Genomic DNA, 19596 nt, shown 5'->3' with positions numbered 1-19596 from the left:
GTTCCGTTACTATCATATGCTTGAGTCTGTTCCGTTACTATCATATGCTTGAGTCTGTTCCGTTACTATCATATGCTTGAGTCTGTTCCGTTACTATCATATGCTTGAGTCTGTTCCGTTACTATCATATGCTTGAGTCTGTTCCGTTACTATCATATGCTTGAGTCTGTTCCATTACTATCATATGCTTGAGTCTGTTCCGTTACTATCATATGCTTGAGTCTGTTCCGTTACTATCATATGCTTGAGTCTGTTCCGTTACTATCTTCCTCTGTACAAAATGTGCTCCAGATGTTTTGCGGGGGTTGCATTGACATTGTTTAACAATTGGCCCTTCTCTGGATTCCTAGGGACCCAATGGGGCTGCTTCTCAAATAGCAATTTATTCCCTATATAGTGCACTACTTTTTGACCATGGCCTATAGAGCACTAGGGAATAGGGTGCCATTTTGGACGTAAAGTGGTGAGGTCAGAGTTATCCAGAAATGATTTCATGTTCACTCAGGCCTCCTTGCTCTGGACTGGACCTCTGGATTCTGGATTCACGTAGTAGATGCTTTGTTCTGTCAAGACCACAGATAGGAGGGCAGACAATAAACACATCAATATTTACAATGTTGTTTGTGCTCCACTGGTTGCCCTTTTATCAGGGCAACTGGCCACAAATCTTGCTGCTGTGGTTGCACATCTCTCTCTAACTTCCGGAAGAGCCCATTTAAAGAAAATATAAGTCAAGTTCATGGGCGTTGCGTTCATGCGGGCTAGTCCCTCCCATGACACAAAACCCCATTCAGCAGCATGTCAACACACTCATGTTGAGAAGAAGAAGAAACAGTTATTAAAGGAATCGGACAATCTATTTTCTGGACTTAAAGATTCTGGGCTTCAGCTAGACCAACTCTGAAGTGAACTGCTTATCCAAACTGTTGTTTTTATTATAACCAAATATAGAAATGGGAAGAATTAATATCTGCGTAAAACGGGCGTTCATTTTCGTCTGTGTCTTGATCGGTGTAAGTGAAAGTTCATTCTATTGGCCTGGTCGTATTCGAGTAGATAAACCATTTTTTATAGGAGCAGGTCGCCAATTATGACTGTAGATACACGTTTTTTAATACGACATTATTTGTTTACATTATTGCTGGTTATTTTTGTAACTTCAACGCAAGCAGTGAGAGTTGCCGTTTACACGGGACGCTATAAAGAGTGGTGCCGCTTTCATCAACAATAATGAGCCGATTGTTTTATAGTGCAGTATCAAAACAAGCACTGAAATTAAATTGAAATGTTGTATTTAATGTTGCAATTAGGCTACTGGGCTTTAATCTTTCACTGGAACACGTTTTTTAGCGCTGGTTTGTGGGTGTGTTCAGCTTATTTATTTATTTTTCAGCCTTTTAATTTGTCCACTATTTGTTTTTTAGCTGCTAAATATTTTAAAGTTATGAGTTATGTTTATTCTCATCTTCAAATAGGCCTACTGACCTTAGTTATCACGTTTTTGTCAGAATATTAGGTTACTCAATAACTGATATTAGATTTTTATAAACAGCTGACTAAGTAAATATCTCAGCTATTCATTTCTTAATAATGTATAATTTCTTAGTCTATTTATAAATGAGGTATAATATATGTAAATACAATTTACTGTCTGCTTACAAACCATTTGTAGATGGTGTTGGTCAAATGCATTATTGAAGTTATGAAGAAATAGATCCCTCAACTCTCCTCTGAAACAAATTACTGTATCAACCTTTACTGTGCAATATCAGTAGAATTCTCAGTATAATACCCTGTACATTGTAATGATTGATTGTATCATGTGTTGTATTCTCTTCAGATCATCAGCACCCTCTTGCTGGCCATCACATTATTTGGACATGGGTACTTCCACCAATCAGAAGAAGTAATTGTTATTTTTATAGCCCCTATTACATTTACTAATTATATCATACACATTTCGTTATAATAATGATGTGTCCATCTAGCCTGGTCCCAGATCTGTTTGTGCTGTCTTTCCAACTCCTACAGTGTTTAGTATGACAACAACCATAGAAGTTGGCTATACAGCATAAACAGATCTGAGACCAGGCTAGACTTCAGCAGTATCATTGTAATATTATGATTATAAACCCAGAATTGTCATATCATTAATCTGGCTTGTCTTCCTATTCACAGATAGAGATTCTGCCAGGGATAGCAATTCTTTATGTCCTAGAAGCAGCAACCCTGGTCCTGTCAATCTTTGGGGTTTATGGCGCTCGCAAGGAGAAGAAATGGGCTGTGGTTCTGGTAAGCTTGCCAAGACCTGTCCCAACGTGTTAGCCTGATCCCAGATCTGTTTGTTTGTCTTGGATAGTTATCATAGGAGTTGGCTATACAGCACAAACAGATCTGGGATCTGGCTACCGACTTGACATCTCCCCTACTGCAAACTGTTCCTTTCTGATAGGTAAGGGCATGCCATACAACTCAAATGAAAACAACGCTTTTCCCATGACCTGTTTCCAACATGTTTCCCAGAAAGTGTGATAAGGTTTGAATTAACCTTTAGTATTGATTTTGCTTGACAACCCCTATATGTGTATGTAGTTTTCAGTAGGTATGTCACTGGCCAGCCTATACCTGTTTGTGGAGTCCGTGAAAACATATCAAGCCAAACCCGAGGTACAGTAGTCTGTATATATACACACACAGGTAACTGCCAAAATAAAGGAAACACCAACATAAAGTGTCTTAATAGGGTGTTGGGCCACAGCGAGCCAGAACAGATTTAATGCACCTTGTCATAGATCCTACAAGTGTCTGGAACTCTATTGGAGGGATGCGAGACCATTCTTTCACGATAAATTCCATCATTTGGGGTTCTGTTGATGGTGGTAGAAAACGCTGTTTCAGGAGCTGCTTCAGAATCTCACATAGGTGTTCAATTAGGTTGAGATCTGGTGACTGAGACGGCAATGGCATGTGGTTTACATTGATCGTTTTCATGCTCATCAAAGCATTCAGAGACCACTCGTGCCCTTTGGATGGGGGCATATCATCCTTTTTATTATATTGAACCTTTATTTAACTAGGCAAGTCAGTTAAGAACAAATGATTATTTACAATGACGGCCTAGCCCCCCCCCCCAGCCAAACCCTCCCCCCCGGCCAAACCCTCCCCTAACCCAGACGACACTGGGCCAATTGTGCGCTGCCCTATGGGACTCCCAATCACAGCCGGTTATGATACAGCCCGGGATCGAACCCGGGTCTGTAGTGATGCCCCTAGTACTGCTGTGCCTTAGACCGCTGCACCACTCGGGAGCCCTAGCCATGGGGAAATAGCCATGTCATGGTAGCCAAAATCATTTTCATACTGTGCATGACCCTAAGCATTATGGGATATTAATTGCTTAATTAACTCAGGAACCACACCTGTGTGGAAGCAGCTACTTTCAATATACTCCATGTCCCTCATTTACTCAAGGGTTTCCATTATTTTGGCAGTTACCTGTATATATCTTAACTTTCTAATTCAACCTTGAGACAATGTTTGTTTGCTGTTCTGGTTAAAAGATATTTGAGAAGTTATTGTATGATGGTGCAATACATCTGATTCTTGATAATTCAATGTACTGTATCTGTCCATTTCAAATTCAGAACTGATTCTAGGTTTCAGCTGTGAATCTAACACTCAATGTTAACTTGATTCATTTCAAGATGGAGGAGTTAATCAGAGAGGAACATCTAGCTATGATGCCTCTAAGTGGAGCGAATCAAACAGATTTAGAAGAGCTATACAACATACAGACTAAGGTAAGTCACCTTTATTTAATGCTTCTTATGGTCTCTGCTTGTGCCAATTCACAGCCCCAGAGTGCCAATTCAATGTATCTTTAGGGCCGGTTTTCCATATGATGTAAATCTAGGCCTGGACTAAAAGCACTTTCATTGGAGATTTCTCCAGGTTCTTCCAGGACTAGGCCTTAACTATACCTGGTAAATCATGTTTTTATAATGTCTGTTTCCTTCACTTTCAGTTCAAATGCTGTGGGCTCGTACAAGGCTACCAAGACTGGGGCACAGACATCCCCCTCTCCTGTCTCTGTTCTGATGAGGACTCAACAAACTTTAAATGTGTGAGTCTGCTGCGTTAAATAAGTTAACTTGTTGCTGGTGTTATGTGTATGCTGAGGAGGATGGGTTTCAATGTGTCAGTCTGTGTTAAAAATGTTATCACTCAAATATGAAAGTGTAAATCTCTTGTCTTTCGATAAGAGCAATTAAAAAATAAATATTTTTAAAACAAAATACAAAACAGATGAGGACAGTGATAAGACAACCATACATAAACTGAAGAAGATGTACATGACAAAACTGTAAAAGCAACAAAAACGATAGAACACATTTGGACCAGACAATTATCATGGATGACATGATGCAGCCTAATAAGAAATCATGCAGCTAAAGTAAAGCACTGTTTTAAACCATGTCACATTCTATTTCAGGTTGCTCCTGGTAACAATACAAGATTTGTTATTCACTATCCCAACAGTGATATGTCTGAGGATGATGACCACAAGGGACTAATGGATGAACACATGCTGGTATATAAAGAGGTAAAAACATGTCATTCCACTACACCGGGGATGGGCAACTGGCAGCCATTTTGAAGTCCCTCGGATCAATTAGGCCATGTCAGCTAATATTTTTTAGATTGCTAAATTTGTTTACCGGCCACCTATTCGAAACTTGTTATCATGGCTGAATTACCACCCATGGGGTCCCCATTGATGTTGTTTGTCAGTCTCACTCATGTCATATTAAAAACTGCATACATTTCTCACCACCCTATGGCAAAATGTGTAGAATTGCAGCAAACTTGCTTTAAAACGGCAACATTTTCTCTTCACCCCATGGCAAAATGTGTAGAATTGCAGCAAACTTGCTTTAAAACGGCAACATTTTCTCTTCACCCCATGTCAAAATGTGTAGAGTTGCACAAAATGAACTCTAAAATAAAAATAAATGTCTCTCTGCTGTCAAGAAGTAAAAAGTTGATTTTAAATTTTGCGCCAAAGGTTTTGCAGTACTCATTGATACAATTGTAACGAACGTCGTTGGAAGAATGGTCAGATCAAGGCGCAGCGTGGTTTGGGTTCATCATCTTTTTTAAGGTGAACCAGCAACAAAACAGAAACCAACGAAACGTACAGCCTTGTAGGGCTAAAAAGCAACAATACAGAATCAAGATCCCACAAACAACAGGTGGGAAAAGGCTGCCTAAATATGATCCCCAATCAGAGACAACGATAGACAGTTGCCTCTGATTGGGAACCATACTCAGGCCAACATAGAAATACAAAAAACTAGAGTACCCACCCTAGTCACACCCTGACCTATCAAAAATAGAGAATAAAAAGGCTCTCTAAGGTCAGGGCGTGACAACAATAAACTGATATTTGTTCAAGTTCTGATATAATACAGAGCTGTATACTCTTGTTTTTCACACAAAATGACAAACTCTTAATTTTTCCTTTTCAGCCATGTCTTCCCATCTTATTCTCTTTGGTGGGCTATGGAATCAGCCTGATGATAGGAACATTAGTAGCACTTCAAGCATTATGGGTATGTATTTCATATCTATGTCTGTACTATTTAACCTTTCCAGGGTTGGGTTCCATTCAGTTTTTAAGAGGCAGCTGGTCCTCGTTGTCTCTAATTGGAGATCATATTTAAGTATTTTTTTTTTCCACCTGTGTTTGTGGGCAGTTATTTTCTGTTTAGTTAGTCTGTGTACCTGACAGAACTGTTGGCTGTTTGTTATTTTGTCTTTAGTATTCTGAGTTAAAATAAATATTCAGTATGAGCACTCAACACGCTGCGCCTTGGTCCCCTCTCTACGACAGCCGTTACAGTTTATTATAATTATTACACGCAGGCCGTATGTGGCAGCTAAAAGCTGAATTGCAGTACACAGTACATACAAGTAAACAACAACAATTAAAACATCTGAAAGTCAGGATGCTAACTGAAGGATGGATGAATTGACCCCAGCGCTGTACCATAGTGATTTTTACCGTACCTCTCGAGTGTAGGCCTATTTGATTTAACCATTATCTATCACACTCAGCACCTAGTCACCTGCTCCATCAATCCTGACTGAGCCGTTGCTGTGTGTCTGGTCCTCAGGATATTGGAGTTGCCCTGGCCATCACAATACTCTGCCAGATGAGAAGAAAAGTTGATGTGCCACCTGTGATCTTCACCTCTCAACCACCTCAGTACAGAGAGCTGTGTGACACAGCAGAGAGTGTCTGAAATGAAATGGTCCTCTTATGAAGGATACTCAATGCACTAGTCTGAGTGCCAGTCTGTTTGTGCCATCATGACAACTCCTGTCACTCATTTGTGTCAAGCCAAACATGACAATGGGTGACAAAGAGTTGGCTTGGCAATGACAGCAATGGAGTTGTCATTGTCCAGACCACAAACAGATCTGGAATCAGGCTAGCAATGCATCCATATTATCTACATACTCATAACACACTTGAAATGACAACAAGGGACATTATTAGACATTAGACATCTTTGCTGTGTTGTCAAAAGTATTACTGTTCAACTGATTATCCATCTGACTGCCATCAAGAGTCTTCTTATTGGCTGTCAAGGGTTCTATAAAACCTGTGGTTTGTTTTTCTGTTGTAAATAATTGGTAACCATTTAACCATTGAAGTGCCTCAGTGTTAGTGACAGTGTCTTGAATAAAGGGAGAAGCGTCTTTTAAGATTATGTTCCTTTATTCGACAACCAACATCTTTAAAAAAAATTATATCTTTTGTTTACTAAACCCAACTGTATAATCAAAATGACTTTGCCATTATCACAGGAAGTCACAATCAGACTCGGACAAAAATGGAATTTCCTCCAATGACCTTTGTCCTCTCCCCATCCTCATTTCATTTTCTGCCTTTGTCTTTTCCTCCTGCTCTCTCCTCTCATCCTCCTCTCTAACTCTTTTCCTCCTGCTCTCTCCTCTCATCCTCTTCTCTTTAACTCTTTTCCTCCTGCTCTCTCCTCTCATCCTCCTCTCTCTTCCTATCATCTTCTTTTCCTGTTTCACCCTCTTCTCCTCCTGTCTTTCACACTCCCTCAGCTCTTTCTCTCTCCTCTTCTGTTCTACCTTCTCTGTCTTTGTCTCTGCTTCTTTTCTCTTCCTCTCCTCCTTCTCTTGTTTCTTCAACTTGTCTTTCTCTTTCTTCCAACTGAATACAGTCTGACTCAGGGGGAAAAGTTGATTAAAACAATGAAGAAGTAATGAAGGACTGTAAACTGTATGATATTAGACCAGTGGCTGTAGCCCGGGTACCAGTCGGTTTAGCTATCATTCCACTCCTTGCCACTCCTTGTCATGCTAAACATTTGGCAGTACAAGGGGTGGAATGTTAACTCAACAGACTGGTACCCAGGCTACTGTGGTACCTACTCATAATATAATTTTACGTTAATTCAATAAACTACTTTGTTCTATTTACCTGTGTGGCAGAAGCTTCCTTGGCAATGTGCTGCGCTGCTGTGGTTCCATCGTCATGGCTCCCCAAATGACCTGCATTGCACTGTAAAATCACAGGAGGGCAGTAGATATTAACTCATCAAGTTAGTTAGATGCACACATCCTAGAGAGAGAGAGAGGGGCCTAGCCTGTTCCCAGATCTGTTTGTGTTATCATGTGTTTGGCATGACAAGCAGAGGCATGATGGCACAAACAGACTGGTTCCCAGGCTAAGAAGGGCCCTTGATACTTCTACAGATACTTCTATCAGTAGCATTTCATCTGTCTACAAACCCTAACTCTAACCTTAACCCTAATCCTTATTTTAAACCTTACCCTAACCGTAACTTTAGCAAGCAGTTGCTTATGAACAGATAGTTTGTTTGTTATCCCCCGTTTTTCACAGCAGGAAAACATTTGAATTATTATGTGGGTTATAATTAATGGACATTTTTTGTAGGGGTTGATACATTTTTCATTAGGGCAAATCAAGTTGGACATTTTTTAAGTGGAAATTACAAACTTCAGAATACTTTTTTAAACCTTGAATACACTACAAGTTTGCACAGATGGACTATCCAAATAACCTAGATTAAGAAGGGTCTTTTCTACTGGTGCATGGTTCTCGCCATGTTTCCATTGCTTTTCATGCCCTGCAAGTCAATGATGGTATTAAGCACGTCAATAGTCTCCCTCAGATGCATGTTCTCTTCCTCCATTGCATTTCTCTCAGTGCTCCACCTCCCCCTCTCTCCTCCTCTTCCTCCTGTCCCACTCTCTGCTCCTCCAGTTCCCTCACCCACTCTTCTCTCTTCTTGTTCTTCTCCTCCATCTTCTCCAGTTCTCTCGCTCTCTCCATCGCTAGATCCAGGAGTTTGCTGAGTGACTCGATCTCCTCCTGCGCTGCCTTGCTCTCCTCTTTTATCCACTCTCTGTCCTCTATCTCTTTCTTTTACAATTATTTGATCATCTTACTCACACTCCTAAACCTCACCATTACCCCCAACATACTTTCCTGACGGTACTCCAGCTATAGCTGGTACTCCAGCATATCTCTCTCTAGCTGTTCCACTCTAACCAAAGCTTCTTCTGGTTAACTCTGTTATCCTCTAAATCTATCATCTCCTTTTCCTTCTTCTGGTTAACTCTGTTATCCTCTAAATTATCATCTCTCTTCTTCTGGTTAACTCTGTTATCCTCTAAATCTATCATCTCCTTTTCCTTCTTCTGGTTAACTCTGTGCACCGTTTCTCTCTCTCCTTCTCCAGCTGCAGCTCTATCTCTTCCTTCTCTTCTGCTCTCTCCATCTCCACTGTGCACCGTTTCTCTCTCTCCTTCTCCAGCTGCAGCTCTATCTCTTCCTTCTCTTCTGCTCTCTCCATCTCCACTGTGCACCGTTTCTCTCTCTCCTTCTCCAGCTCTATCTCTTCCTTCTCTTCTGCTCTCTCCATCACCACTGTGCACCGTTTCTCTCTCTCCTTCTCCAGCTGCAGCTCTATCTCTTCCTTCTCTTCTGCTCTCTCCATCTCCACATGCACCGTTTCTCTCTCTCCTTCTCCAGCTGCAGCTCTACCTCTTCCTTCTCTTCTGCTCTCTCCATCACCACTGTGCACCGTTTCTCTCTCCCCTTCTCCAGCTCTATCTCTTCCTTCTCTTCTGCTCTCTCCATCTCCACATGCACTGTTTCTCTCTCTCCTTCTCCAGCTGCAGCTCTATCTCTTCCTTCTCTTCTGCTCTCTCCATCTCCACATGCACTGTTTCTCTCTATCCTTCTCCAGCTCTACCTCCTCCTTCTCTTCTCTTGTCCTCCTCAACTCTGCCTCTAACAACCTTCTCTCTCTCCATCTTAATTAGATGCCATTCCAACTCCCCGTCTTGCTTCAGATGTCCGTCTCCGTCTCTCAGACTGCTTTATCTCTGCACTACATTCTTCCCTTTCTCTTCCTGATTCTCTCAGTCTCTTTCTGTATCACAGATCTTAATGGATCACACTCCCCCGCTGCTTGTATTGCCCGGTCTACTGCAAGCTCCAGCCTTTCTTTCTCATCCAGTTCCCCTTATTTCTTCTCTTCATCCATCTATTCCCTCTTCTTCTGAAACTAATTTTCTTCTACTTTTAAATTTTCTTTCTTTTTATTTTGATAGTTTCTTTTTCCCCCAAACTCTTTCCTAGTTTTTCCTGGAGATCCTCACTCGTCATCTCATACTCTCTGTCACTGTCCCCAAGACTCTGCAATGGTAACCAAGCCATTGCTCCACCAATCCACAAGGAGTTATGTTGTGGTGGAGAATGTTTTGATTTAAGTGTTCTGGAAGATGATATTCATTTGAATATAATGTTTCATTCAAAGCAACTGCTTTACAGTTCTGAGTTCCAACATTGAATAGAATGTGAGGCAGAGTTTCCACAAATACTGAAAGTTGTTTTTCTCAGTTAAAAACAATAATGATAACATGATATATAATTATAATATATCAAAACGGTTTATCTGTTTTTGTATCTATTTTGTTATCTATTTAATTTTGAAAGTGTTTTAACAAAGTCTTTTTAACATATTGTATCCAGGTTTTGAGAGCAATGTCAATGAGAACTGAAACACTACATTTCCCACAATACCACAGGTGGGGGCTCACGTGACGATTAGCAGGTAGGGCGGGATTAAATTGTTTGCGGTGCAGTTGGACAGTTAAGGGTGGGCGGGTAGAGAGAGACGGAAAAACATAGTGAGGGCGGGAAGGCAACAGGTGGATGGAGAAAGAGAAAGTCATCCACTAACAAAGACAATCTGGAGGAGAAAGATGGCAGCTCTTTTGACAGTGTAAAGGAGACTCAATCTGTTTCTTATTCTGTGTGGAAGAGTAGTGCTTACTATTGGCTGTTCAGTGCACTCTGTTGCCGTTGGAAATGAACTGGGGCAACACCTGAGAAGGAGGCTGGTCGGGAGCAGAAAGGGAATGATTTGAGCCGCTGTTATCCTCACCTGGTGGATGTAAGGGAGGGAGAGGGAGAGAGGCCTGATTGGAGGGAACATTCTGGGCTTGACTGAAAGACCTGTGCTCAATTCTTAACAGGTACAAGTCAACAAGAGACCCTATGTCATCAGTGATTATAACCTAGCCACAACCATAGCATTGTAAGGCAGACATCAGGCACTTGCTTATAACACTGTTGTAACATAGTCCTAGCATTGTGACGTGTGTTGGTGTGGCTCCCAGGCCCAGACAGCCCGCTCCTCTTCACGATGCAGCAGCCAACTGGAGGAGTGGAGCAGCAGGACGAATCCTTTGATTTCCTGTTCAAGATCATCCTGATTGGAGATTCCAACGTGGGCAAGACCTGCGTGGTCCAGAGCTTCAAGTCAGGACAGTTCTCAGAGAGGCAACAGAACACCATAGGCGTGGACTTCACCGTGCGGACAGTGGACATCGAGGGCAAGAAAATTAAGGTAAGGAAGTCAGCCTCAAACCTTTAGAAGAAATGGTGCTTTATAGAACTAAAAAGGGTTCAATGAAAGTCAGCCTAACCCTAAACCTAACCCTACAGTCACTGTCACTCCAGCAAGCTGTTGCATAGCAACAGAGCTGCAGTTGGTAGTTTGTTGATAGTTTGAACATCTACAACACATCTTCTGTTGTTGACTATACACATAACTTATAACTGAAATGTCAAAGTGTTGCCTCCTGATCAGATTAGTTGCTGTCTGAATACTTCAGTTTCCAGGCCATTAGAGTGGTTGGTGTAAAATACAGCTGTTGTCTTGTGATACTGCCAAGAAGGCTTTGCAGGCCTTAATTAAGTTGACACTTAATACAAGTTGGACCAGCATTTCATGAGGGACTCGCCTTTCTGGTTCTCCTACAACACATCAGTCATTCCTCTTTCTCTTCCCTGACCAAAAACGTCAGTACCTATTGAGGTCAAACTACTGTATGCTTGAATAGGAAACTCTATGAGGGGCTAGCTACACTCTTATCATTGTTTTTACTATCTAGAACCTTAAAGGCTTTTTGGTTGCAGGTAGAATGCTTTTGTGTTCCATGTAGAACCATTTCTACAGATGGTTCTACCTGAAGCCCAAAACGGTTCTAACTGGAATCAAAAAGGGTTCTCCTATGGGTCAGCAGAAGAACTCTTTTGGAACCGTTTTTTCTAAGAGTGAAGGTTTAAATACTTTCGAGATACTTTAGGTTTAAATGATTTTGTAGCTGGAGGGCACCTCCCTCCCTCCTCTACCTACACCTGCTAACTGTATTGTTCCCCAAACCTGCCAGGCAAGGTGATAGGAAGGTATTTATGGTGCGCTCTCTTCCTCTTACCAACCATAGAGAAACACTCTTAGAAAAAAGGGTTACAAAAGGATTATTCCACTGTCCCCGTAGGAGAACCTTTTTTGGTTCCATGTAGAAGCCTCTGTGGAAAGAACCAAAAAGGGTTCTATGGGGACAGCCAAATAGCCATTTTGGGTTGTAGATAGCACCTTTTTGTTTAAGAGTGGTATCTGTACATTATTACTAGAGGGGCCTACTGTGTGTCATATACCTCCTTCATTCTAGAATGGCTTCTATTTCATTCTGTGTTACTGACCGTATCCTCAACCAACTGACCTTTGACACAGGAAGGAAGGAAGAGCAGGCAAGTGGATGGCTTCAGAATGTATCTCAGTCTGGGGCTCTGTCCCAGAGCGCACCCTATTCCTAATCTAGTGCACTACTTTTGACCAGGGCCCATGTCTCTGGTCGAAAGTAGTGCACTATATAGGGAATAGGGTGCCATTTGGTTTATGGCCACTCTGTGTGAATAGGGCCTTGTTGCCTCAACTGACCGCACATCAGAACGTATGCAAATCATGCATGATGACAACACTAGACCATTGTTGCTATCCCTGTACCACACACAACTCCACGTGACGACTGTAACCACACAACGAGACAGATCAATGCAAACAGCATTTATTGAGACTGCTTGTACTATTTACTGACAGGAACATGGATATTATTCTGCTGTAAAGAGTTCTATTTACTGACAGGAACATGGATATTATTCTGCTGTAAAGAGTTCTATTTACTGACAGGAACATGGATATTATTCCGCTGTAAAGAGTTCTATTTACTCACAGGAACATGGATATTATTCTGCTGTAAAGAGTTCTATTTACTGACAGGAACATGGATATTATTCTGCTGTAAAGAGTTCTATTTACTGACAGGAACATGGATATTATTCTGCTGTAAAGAGTTCTATTTACTGACAGGAACATGGATATTATTCCGCTGTAAAGAGTTCTATTTACTGACAGGAACATGGATATTATTCTGCTGTAAAGAGTTCTATTTACTGACAGGAACATGGATATTATTCCGCTGTAAAGAGTTCTATTTACTGACAGGAACATGGATATTATTCCGCTGTAAAGAGTTCTATTTACTGACAGGAACATGGATATTATTCTGCTGTAAAGAGTTCTATTTACTGACAGGAACATGGATATTATTCCGCTGTAAAGAGTTCTATTTACTCACAGGAACATGGATATTATTCTGCTGTAAAGAGTTCTATTTACTGACAGGAACATGGATATTATTCCGCTGTAAAGAGTTCTATTTACTGACAGGAACATGGATATTATTCCGCTGTAAAGAGTTCTATTTACTGACAGGAACATGGATATTATTCCGCTGTAAAGAGTTCTATTTACTGACAGGAACATGGATATTATTCCGCTGTAAAGAGTTCTATTTACTGACAGGAACATGGATATTATTCTGCTGTAAAGAGTTCTATTTACTCACAGGAACATGGATATTATTCTGCTGTAAAGAGTTCTATTTACTGACAGGAACATGGATATTATTCCGCTGTAAAGAGTTCTATTTACTGACAGGAACATGGATATTATTTCGCTGTAAAGAGTTCTATTTACTCACAGGAACATGGATATTATTCTGAAGTAAAGAGTTCTATTTACTGACAGGAACATGGATATTATTCTGCTGTAAAGAGTTCTATTTACTCACAGGAACATGGATATTATTCTGCTGTAAAGAGTTCTATTTACTGACAGGAACATGGATATTATTCTGCTGTAAAGAGTTCTATTTACTGACAGGAACATGGATATTATTCTGCTGTAAAGAGTTCTATTTACTCACAGGAACATGGATATTATTCCGCTGTAAAGAGTTCTATTTACTGACAGGAACATGGATATTATTCCGCTGTAAAGAGTTCTATTTACTGACAGGAACATGGATATTATTCTGCTGTAAAGAGTTCTATTTACTGACAGGAACATGGATATTATTCCGCTGTAAAGAGTTCTATTTACTCACAGGAACATGGATATTATTCTGCTGTAAAGAGTTCTATTTACTGACAGGAACATGGATATTATTCCGCTGTAAAGAGTTCTATTTACTGACAGGAACATGGATATTATTCCGCTGTAAAGAGTTCTATTTACTGACAGGAACATGGATATTATTCCGCTGTAAAGAGTTCTATTTACTGACAGGAACATGGATATTATTCCGCTGTAAAGAGTTCTATTTACTGACAGGAACATGGATATTATTCTGCTGTAAAGAGTTCTATTTACTCACAGGAACATGGATATTATTCTGCTGTAAAGAGTTCTATTTACTGACAGGAACATGGATATTATTCCGCTGTAAAGAGTTCTATTTACTGACAGGAACATGGATATTATTTCGCTGTAAAGAGTTCTATTTACTCACAGGAACATGGATATTATTCTGAAGTAAAGAGTTCTATTTACTGACAGGAACATGGATATTATTCTGCTGTAAAGAGTTCTATTTACTGACAGGAACATGGATATTATTCTGCTGTAAAGAGTTCTATTTACTGACAGGAACATGGATATTATTCCGCTGTAAAGAGTTCTATTTACTGACAGGAACATGGATATTATTCTGCTGTAAAGAGTTCTATTTACTCACAGGAACATGGATATTATTCTGCTGTAAAGAGTTCTATTTACTGACAGGAACATGGATATTATTCTGCTGTAAAGAGTTCTATTTACTCACAGGAACATGGATATTATTCTGCTGTAAAGAGTTCTATTTACTGACAGGAACATGGATATTATTCCGCTGTAAAGAGTTCTAATTAGTTTCTTTAGTCACTTTGCATGAAAACGGCAGTTCTCTTGCTCCAGGCAGTTCTCTTGCTCCAGGCAGTGCTCTTGCTCCAGGCAGTGCTCTTGCTCCAGGCAGTGCTCTTGCTCCAGGCAGAAATGGAGTTGCAGGGTGTTTTGCTTCCCGCCCTATAGAGGTGTGTCATTGTTAAACACAGGAACCAGTGGAAATCCCCTGTGCATCACTGCACACATCCTGTATATAAGCTATCCCTCCCAAAGCCAGAGACATGTTTAGTACATTACAACTACAGCACATATGAATCAAGACATAGATAATCCCTACAGTAGCTTTTGGAAGCATATAAAATATGTTTTATCCAACAAGTTCTCCTGTGCTTGTGTACATGTTGTGTGGCTGATTAGGAGAAAGAGAGATGAACGGAGTTAACAGGGGTTTTAGAGGAAGACAAAGATAAAGTCTGTGAGGAGAGTGATAAAGAAACCAATGCAGGTTAAGACCAGGTGAGCATGGGAGATTAGGAACTCTGGTGCCAGGTGTGTCAGGTTGCTATGGCAGTTGTTGCTATGCTAACATGAAGAGAGGAGCAGGTCAGGCAGAGGCTGAAGGAGATGCCTCAGACGTACAGTGGCATATTGCAGCCTTTTTTTAACATTTACAGTACATCATAATTTTGTTAAGGTGCCATTTCAGTAGTGCTGCCTTCACACAGAGTATTGTTCCCTCCAGGAGTATTTTAGACTGTGAGATCATTGTTTTGTATTGTTCCCTCCAGGAGTATTTTAGACTGTGAGATCATTGTTTTGTATTGTTCCCTCCAGGAGTATATTAGACTGTGAGATCATTGTTTTGTATTGTTCCCTCCAGGAGTATATTAGACTGTGAGATCATTGTTTTGTATTGTTCCCTCCAGGAGTATTTTAGACTGTGAGATCATTGTTTTGTATTGTTCCCTCCAGGAGTATATTAGACTGTGAGATCATTGTTTTGTATTGTTCCCTCCAGGAGTATTTTAGACTGTGAGATCATTGTTTTGTATTGTTCCCTCCAGGAGTATATTAGACTGTGAGATCATTGTTTTGTATTGTTCCCTCCAGGAGTATTTTAGACTGTGAGATCATTGTTTTGTATTGTTCCCTCCAGGAGTATTTTAGACTGTGAGATCATTGTTTTGTATTGTTCCCTCCAGGAGTATTTTAGACTGTGAGATCATTGTTTTGTATTGTTCCCTCCAGGAGTATATTAGACTGTGAGATCATTGTTTTGTATTGTTCCCTCCAGGAGTATTTTAGACTGTGAGATCATTGTTTTGTATTGTTCCCTCCAGGAGTATATTAGACTGTGAGATCATTGTTTTGTATTGTTCCCTCCAGGAGTATATTAGACTGTGAGATCATTGTGTTTGTGTGTGCGATATTTATCTAATTCTGTGTGTGTCTGTGTAAAACAGATGCAGGTATGGGACACGGCTGGACAGGAGCGTTTCCGGACCATCACCCAGAGTTACTACCGCAGCGCCCACGGCGCCATGATCGCCTATGACATCACACGCCACGGAACCTTTGACTCCGTGTCCAATTGGATCAGGGAGGTGGAGCTGTACGGCGCGGCCAATGTAGTGCTCTGTCTCATTGGTGAGTGGGAGCAAAAATATTTGCTAACGCTATGTGGATGGGCCATTGTTTTTAATTGAACTGTTTGTTCTATCATTTGTATTTCTATAATTGTGATGTAAAGATTTGAAATAAAAAGGTTTCCGGGCCTCTCTCAGAAAAGAGCTTCAAACCTTTAAAATACTTTAACCCCTGACCCCTTCCTGTTCAAATAAAGGTTTTTGACAAATCAGTTCTAAAAACAAAACTTTAAACACCTATTTCTCTCCCTCCCAGGCAACAAGTCACATTTCCAACAATGTCCTTCCTCTCCCTCCCAGGTAACAAGTCTGACCTGGAGTCTGAGCGTCAGGTGTTGTTCCAGGAGGCATGCTGTATGGCTGAGGAGAGAGGCATCCTGGCAGCGTTAGAGACCTCAGCTAAGGAGGCCCAGAATGTGGACGATGCCTTCATGATGATGGCCCGCGAGCTGCTGGCACGCAACGGCATGGCCGTCCGGCAACAGGCCCCTAGCAACAATGACTCGCCCCGCGTCCTGCTCCGAGCCAACTCACGACCAATCAACGGGCCAGCGGTGATCACAGACAAGAAGACGTGTTGCTGACATAGAGAGGAGGAAGGACAACAGAGGGAGTTTAAGAATGGATACCTGGGGGGACATGTGTGTGCCACTGTGTTGCCTGGAGGAGGACAGAATAAGGCAGGGATCATCAACTAGATTCAGCCGTGGGACGATTTTTTTCTGGAACGGATGGTCGGAGGGCCGGAACACAATTACAATTCATATGTAAACCACAAATTGACCGCCAGAAGCCCAAACAGATATAGTTTGACTAAAACATAATCTTTTCAAACCTTGCTCACATTTGTATACGATCACGTATCTCTCTATTATGCGTGGGAATACTTGGGAACAGATTTCTTCAATTAAAATCACTTGGAGCTGATTTCCTGGTGTTTCTACAATCTTTAATGTCCAACAATGAAAATTACACAAAGAAATATATATATATAATATATCTTCTTCTTTTTTTTAACTTGGGGGGCCAAATAAACCCACCGGCGTGCCGCCAGCTGGGGAACCCTGGAATAGGGGAAGCTGAGACTGTTACCCAGTACACACACACCTTTTTTGTGGGTGCCTTTAGGTACTATTGACCTATGACCTATGCAGTGGTGTAACGCAGTTTCTCAAACCCCCGACCCCCCCCCCACAAGGTACGAGCAATTTAATAAAAAAATGCTCTGTAGCGTTTTATAGCTGATCTCAGGCTCTTTTCCATATTCTGCTGAGAGAACACGTTGCTGTTTTAGTTCTCGGGGATTCTTTAAAGAACTCAACTTTTTCCCACGATTGTTTCACTCTAACATTAGATTATTCAAATATGTAATACAAATCTCCAAACTTCTTTTTGATTAGTTTTCTAGATGTAGGACATAAAACAACATTTATAAAACAAACATCACCCCTACGTCTAACATAGCAAATATTACAATTCTTTAAGCATCTGTTGCAGAACAATTCAAATATTTTGTCTGAATATTGACAACAACAACAAAATCTTAAGGGGTAGTTGGCAACAGATACTGATACTGCCTCTAAAAATACGAGTTCAATAAAAAAAAAGTAAAATATGGAAAATGATTAATTTCAGCACTCGGAGTTGGCGTTAGACAAAAACCTGACAGAGTTGATGCTTAACAGAGTGGACAAAAAATGATGCTTAACAGAGTGGACAGAAATTGATGCTTAACAGAGTGGACAGAAAATGATGCTTAACAGAGTGGACAGAAATTGATGCTTAACAGAGTGGACAGAAATTGATGCTTAACAGAGTGGACAGAAATTGATGCTTAATTCAAGTGGTATACACAGTAGCAATTATGTTTTACTCAGTTGCTTTATGACTCTAAATCCTCATTTAAAGAATATTTCTCTCACAACTGAGATTTGGTGAACTACGTCAGATTATTCTAAAATCTGAAATGAATCAGGAATGAGGAGGGTCAGCTATGCCATAAGGACCCCTTGTCCATCTCCTCGTTAGATTACGATAGAATATGAATTTTGGTTCAAATATGTTACATTTAAGTCACAGAGGGCTATTGCATAAAACTACATAAGATCATGTTTCAGTTAATATCCATTATTGGGGAGTTAATTTTGGGGAGTTTGAAATTGGGATCCTTTGCTCAGGACAGGGCATTTCCAGGCATAGAGCCGACATGGAAATGAATAATATTGAAAGTATTTAGAAGATTTGAAAAAAAACTATTATTGTGGGGGTGCGTGCTATGCCAGGGGATCTATGACACTGTGACCTTGTGAGTGTCCCGGGGGGGAGTGGACTGGAGCAGTGGATGAAACACTACATTACTGCTCCACCTGCTGCTATCCATGTTGTTGCTGAAAGCCTACAGTGCCTGAACGGTGCCTGAACAGGACCTGAACAGGACCTGCACATTGCCTGTAGTGTGACTCCCAGCAGCTTCCTCACACAGAGCAAGCTATGGTATTGGATTAGAACAAACGTGCACATCAGTGACGTACTACTGACGTCTCCAGAGACATTTTCATTTGTGATGATTTATGTACAATGATGCCTAATATGTGACCGTCATTGGTCAGTGGTCATACGTTATACTATTGTTATAGACATTCAATTAGATTTTCATTTGAGGCCATGTGGCAGAAAGTGATAAGGGAAGCTAGTGGGTCTGGGAAGGTGTGATGTATTTTGTATCTTTTGTATTGTTTCTCAAAGATCAAATAAAATCAACAACAAAAGAATACATAGATTGTAAAAGATGATTTGCAGTAATTCGTTGAGGAAAAAGGTTGAGGTTCAGTTTGAACTAAGTGCTGCACTACGGGCTTTTCAAGTCGGGCCTTTGGAAAAGTACGATACCTGTGTGTCAGTAAGGAGAATAAGGACATGCGTACACTTTGGTAAGACACTGAAAACCGGTGTAACTCTCTGGATACCACTAGAGGGAGTAGTAGGTCTACATTCACTTATCCACTTCGGAGCATCAGAAGAAGAGAGAACGAAGCAGCTCCATCATTATGAGTCAAGTGAAGCATCATTGACAACAGCCACAGTATTTCTGCCTGGATACTGTAACTCCTAGACCTGCTATGACCTAACATCACAGGGCCTCTTGTTGCTAAAAAAAGTATAGACTCATTTATCCAAATACGGAAATTCTGTTGAAATGTGTATGGCCTGCCAAACCATCCTGCTTTTGACATAATACTTCTACTCTCGACAAAGAACTCGGCAACATCTGGACGAAATGTGAGTTTGGAGAATGCACATAGCTT

The 19596-nt window shown here is 40.8% G+C and overlaps 2 protein-coding genes across 5 annotated transcripts; both read left to right on the top strand.

Moving 5' to 3' along the window:
* Nucleotides 1-751: 751 nt before the first annotated feature.
* On the top strand, nt 752-7516 carry LOC123728293 (tetraspanin-8). 3 transcript variants are annotated; one of them, XM_045700284.1, is made up of 9 exons: nt 753-1013; nt 1841-1906; nt 2179-2292; nt 2593-2667; nt 3705-3800; nt 4025-4123; nt 4493-4603; nt 5529-5612; nt 6177-7516. In XM_045700284.1, the coding sequence occupies exons 1-9, from the start codon at nt 954-956 to the stop codon at nt 6303-6305; spliced, it is 834 nt and encodes a 277-aa protein (XP_045556240.1). In that variant the 5' UTR covers nt 753-953; the 3' UTR covers nt 6306-7516. The 3 variants fall into 3 exon arrangements, with proteins under 3 accessions (XP_045556242.1, XP_045556240.1, XP_045556241.1); XM_045700286.1 differs by lacking the exon at nt 5529-5612 and having other exon boundaries at nt 752-1013; XM_045700285.1 differs by lacking the exon at nt 2593-2667.
* Nucleotides 7517-10128: 2612 nt separating this feature from the next.
* Nucleotides 10129-19064, top strand: LOC106596871 (ras-related protein Rab-19). Of its 2 annotated transcripts, none has more exons than XM_045700282.1 (4): nt 10129-10608; nt 10753-10982; nt 16109-16292; nt 16592-19064. In XM_045700282.1, exons 2-4 carry the CDS (start codon nt 10779-10781, stop codon nt 16873-16875), a joined length of 672 nt encoding a protein of 223 aa, XP_045556238.1. In that variant the 5' UTR covers nt 10129-10608; nt 10753-10778; the 3' UTR covers nt 16876-19064. The 2 variants fall into 2 exon arrangements, with proteins under 2 accessions (XP_045556238.1, XP_045556239.1); XM_045700283.1 differs by having other exon boundaries at nt 10723-10982.
* Nucleotides 19065-19596: the final 532 nt, after the last annotated feature.

This window comes from Salmo salar, chromosome ssa17, assembly GCF_905237065.1.
Source record: "Salmo salar chromosome ssa17, Ssal_v3.1, whole genome shotgun sequence".
NCBI lineage: Eukaryota > Metazoa > Chordata > Actinopteri > Salmoniformes > Salmonidae > Salmo > Salmo salar.
Note: the sequence above shows the minus strand (reverse complement) of the source record. Positions and strands in the feature narration are given on the sequence as shown.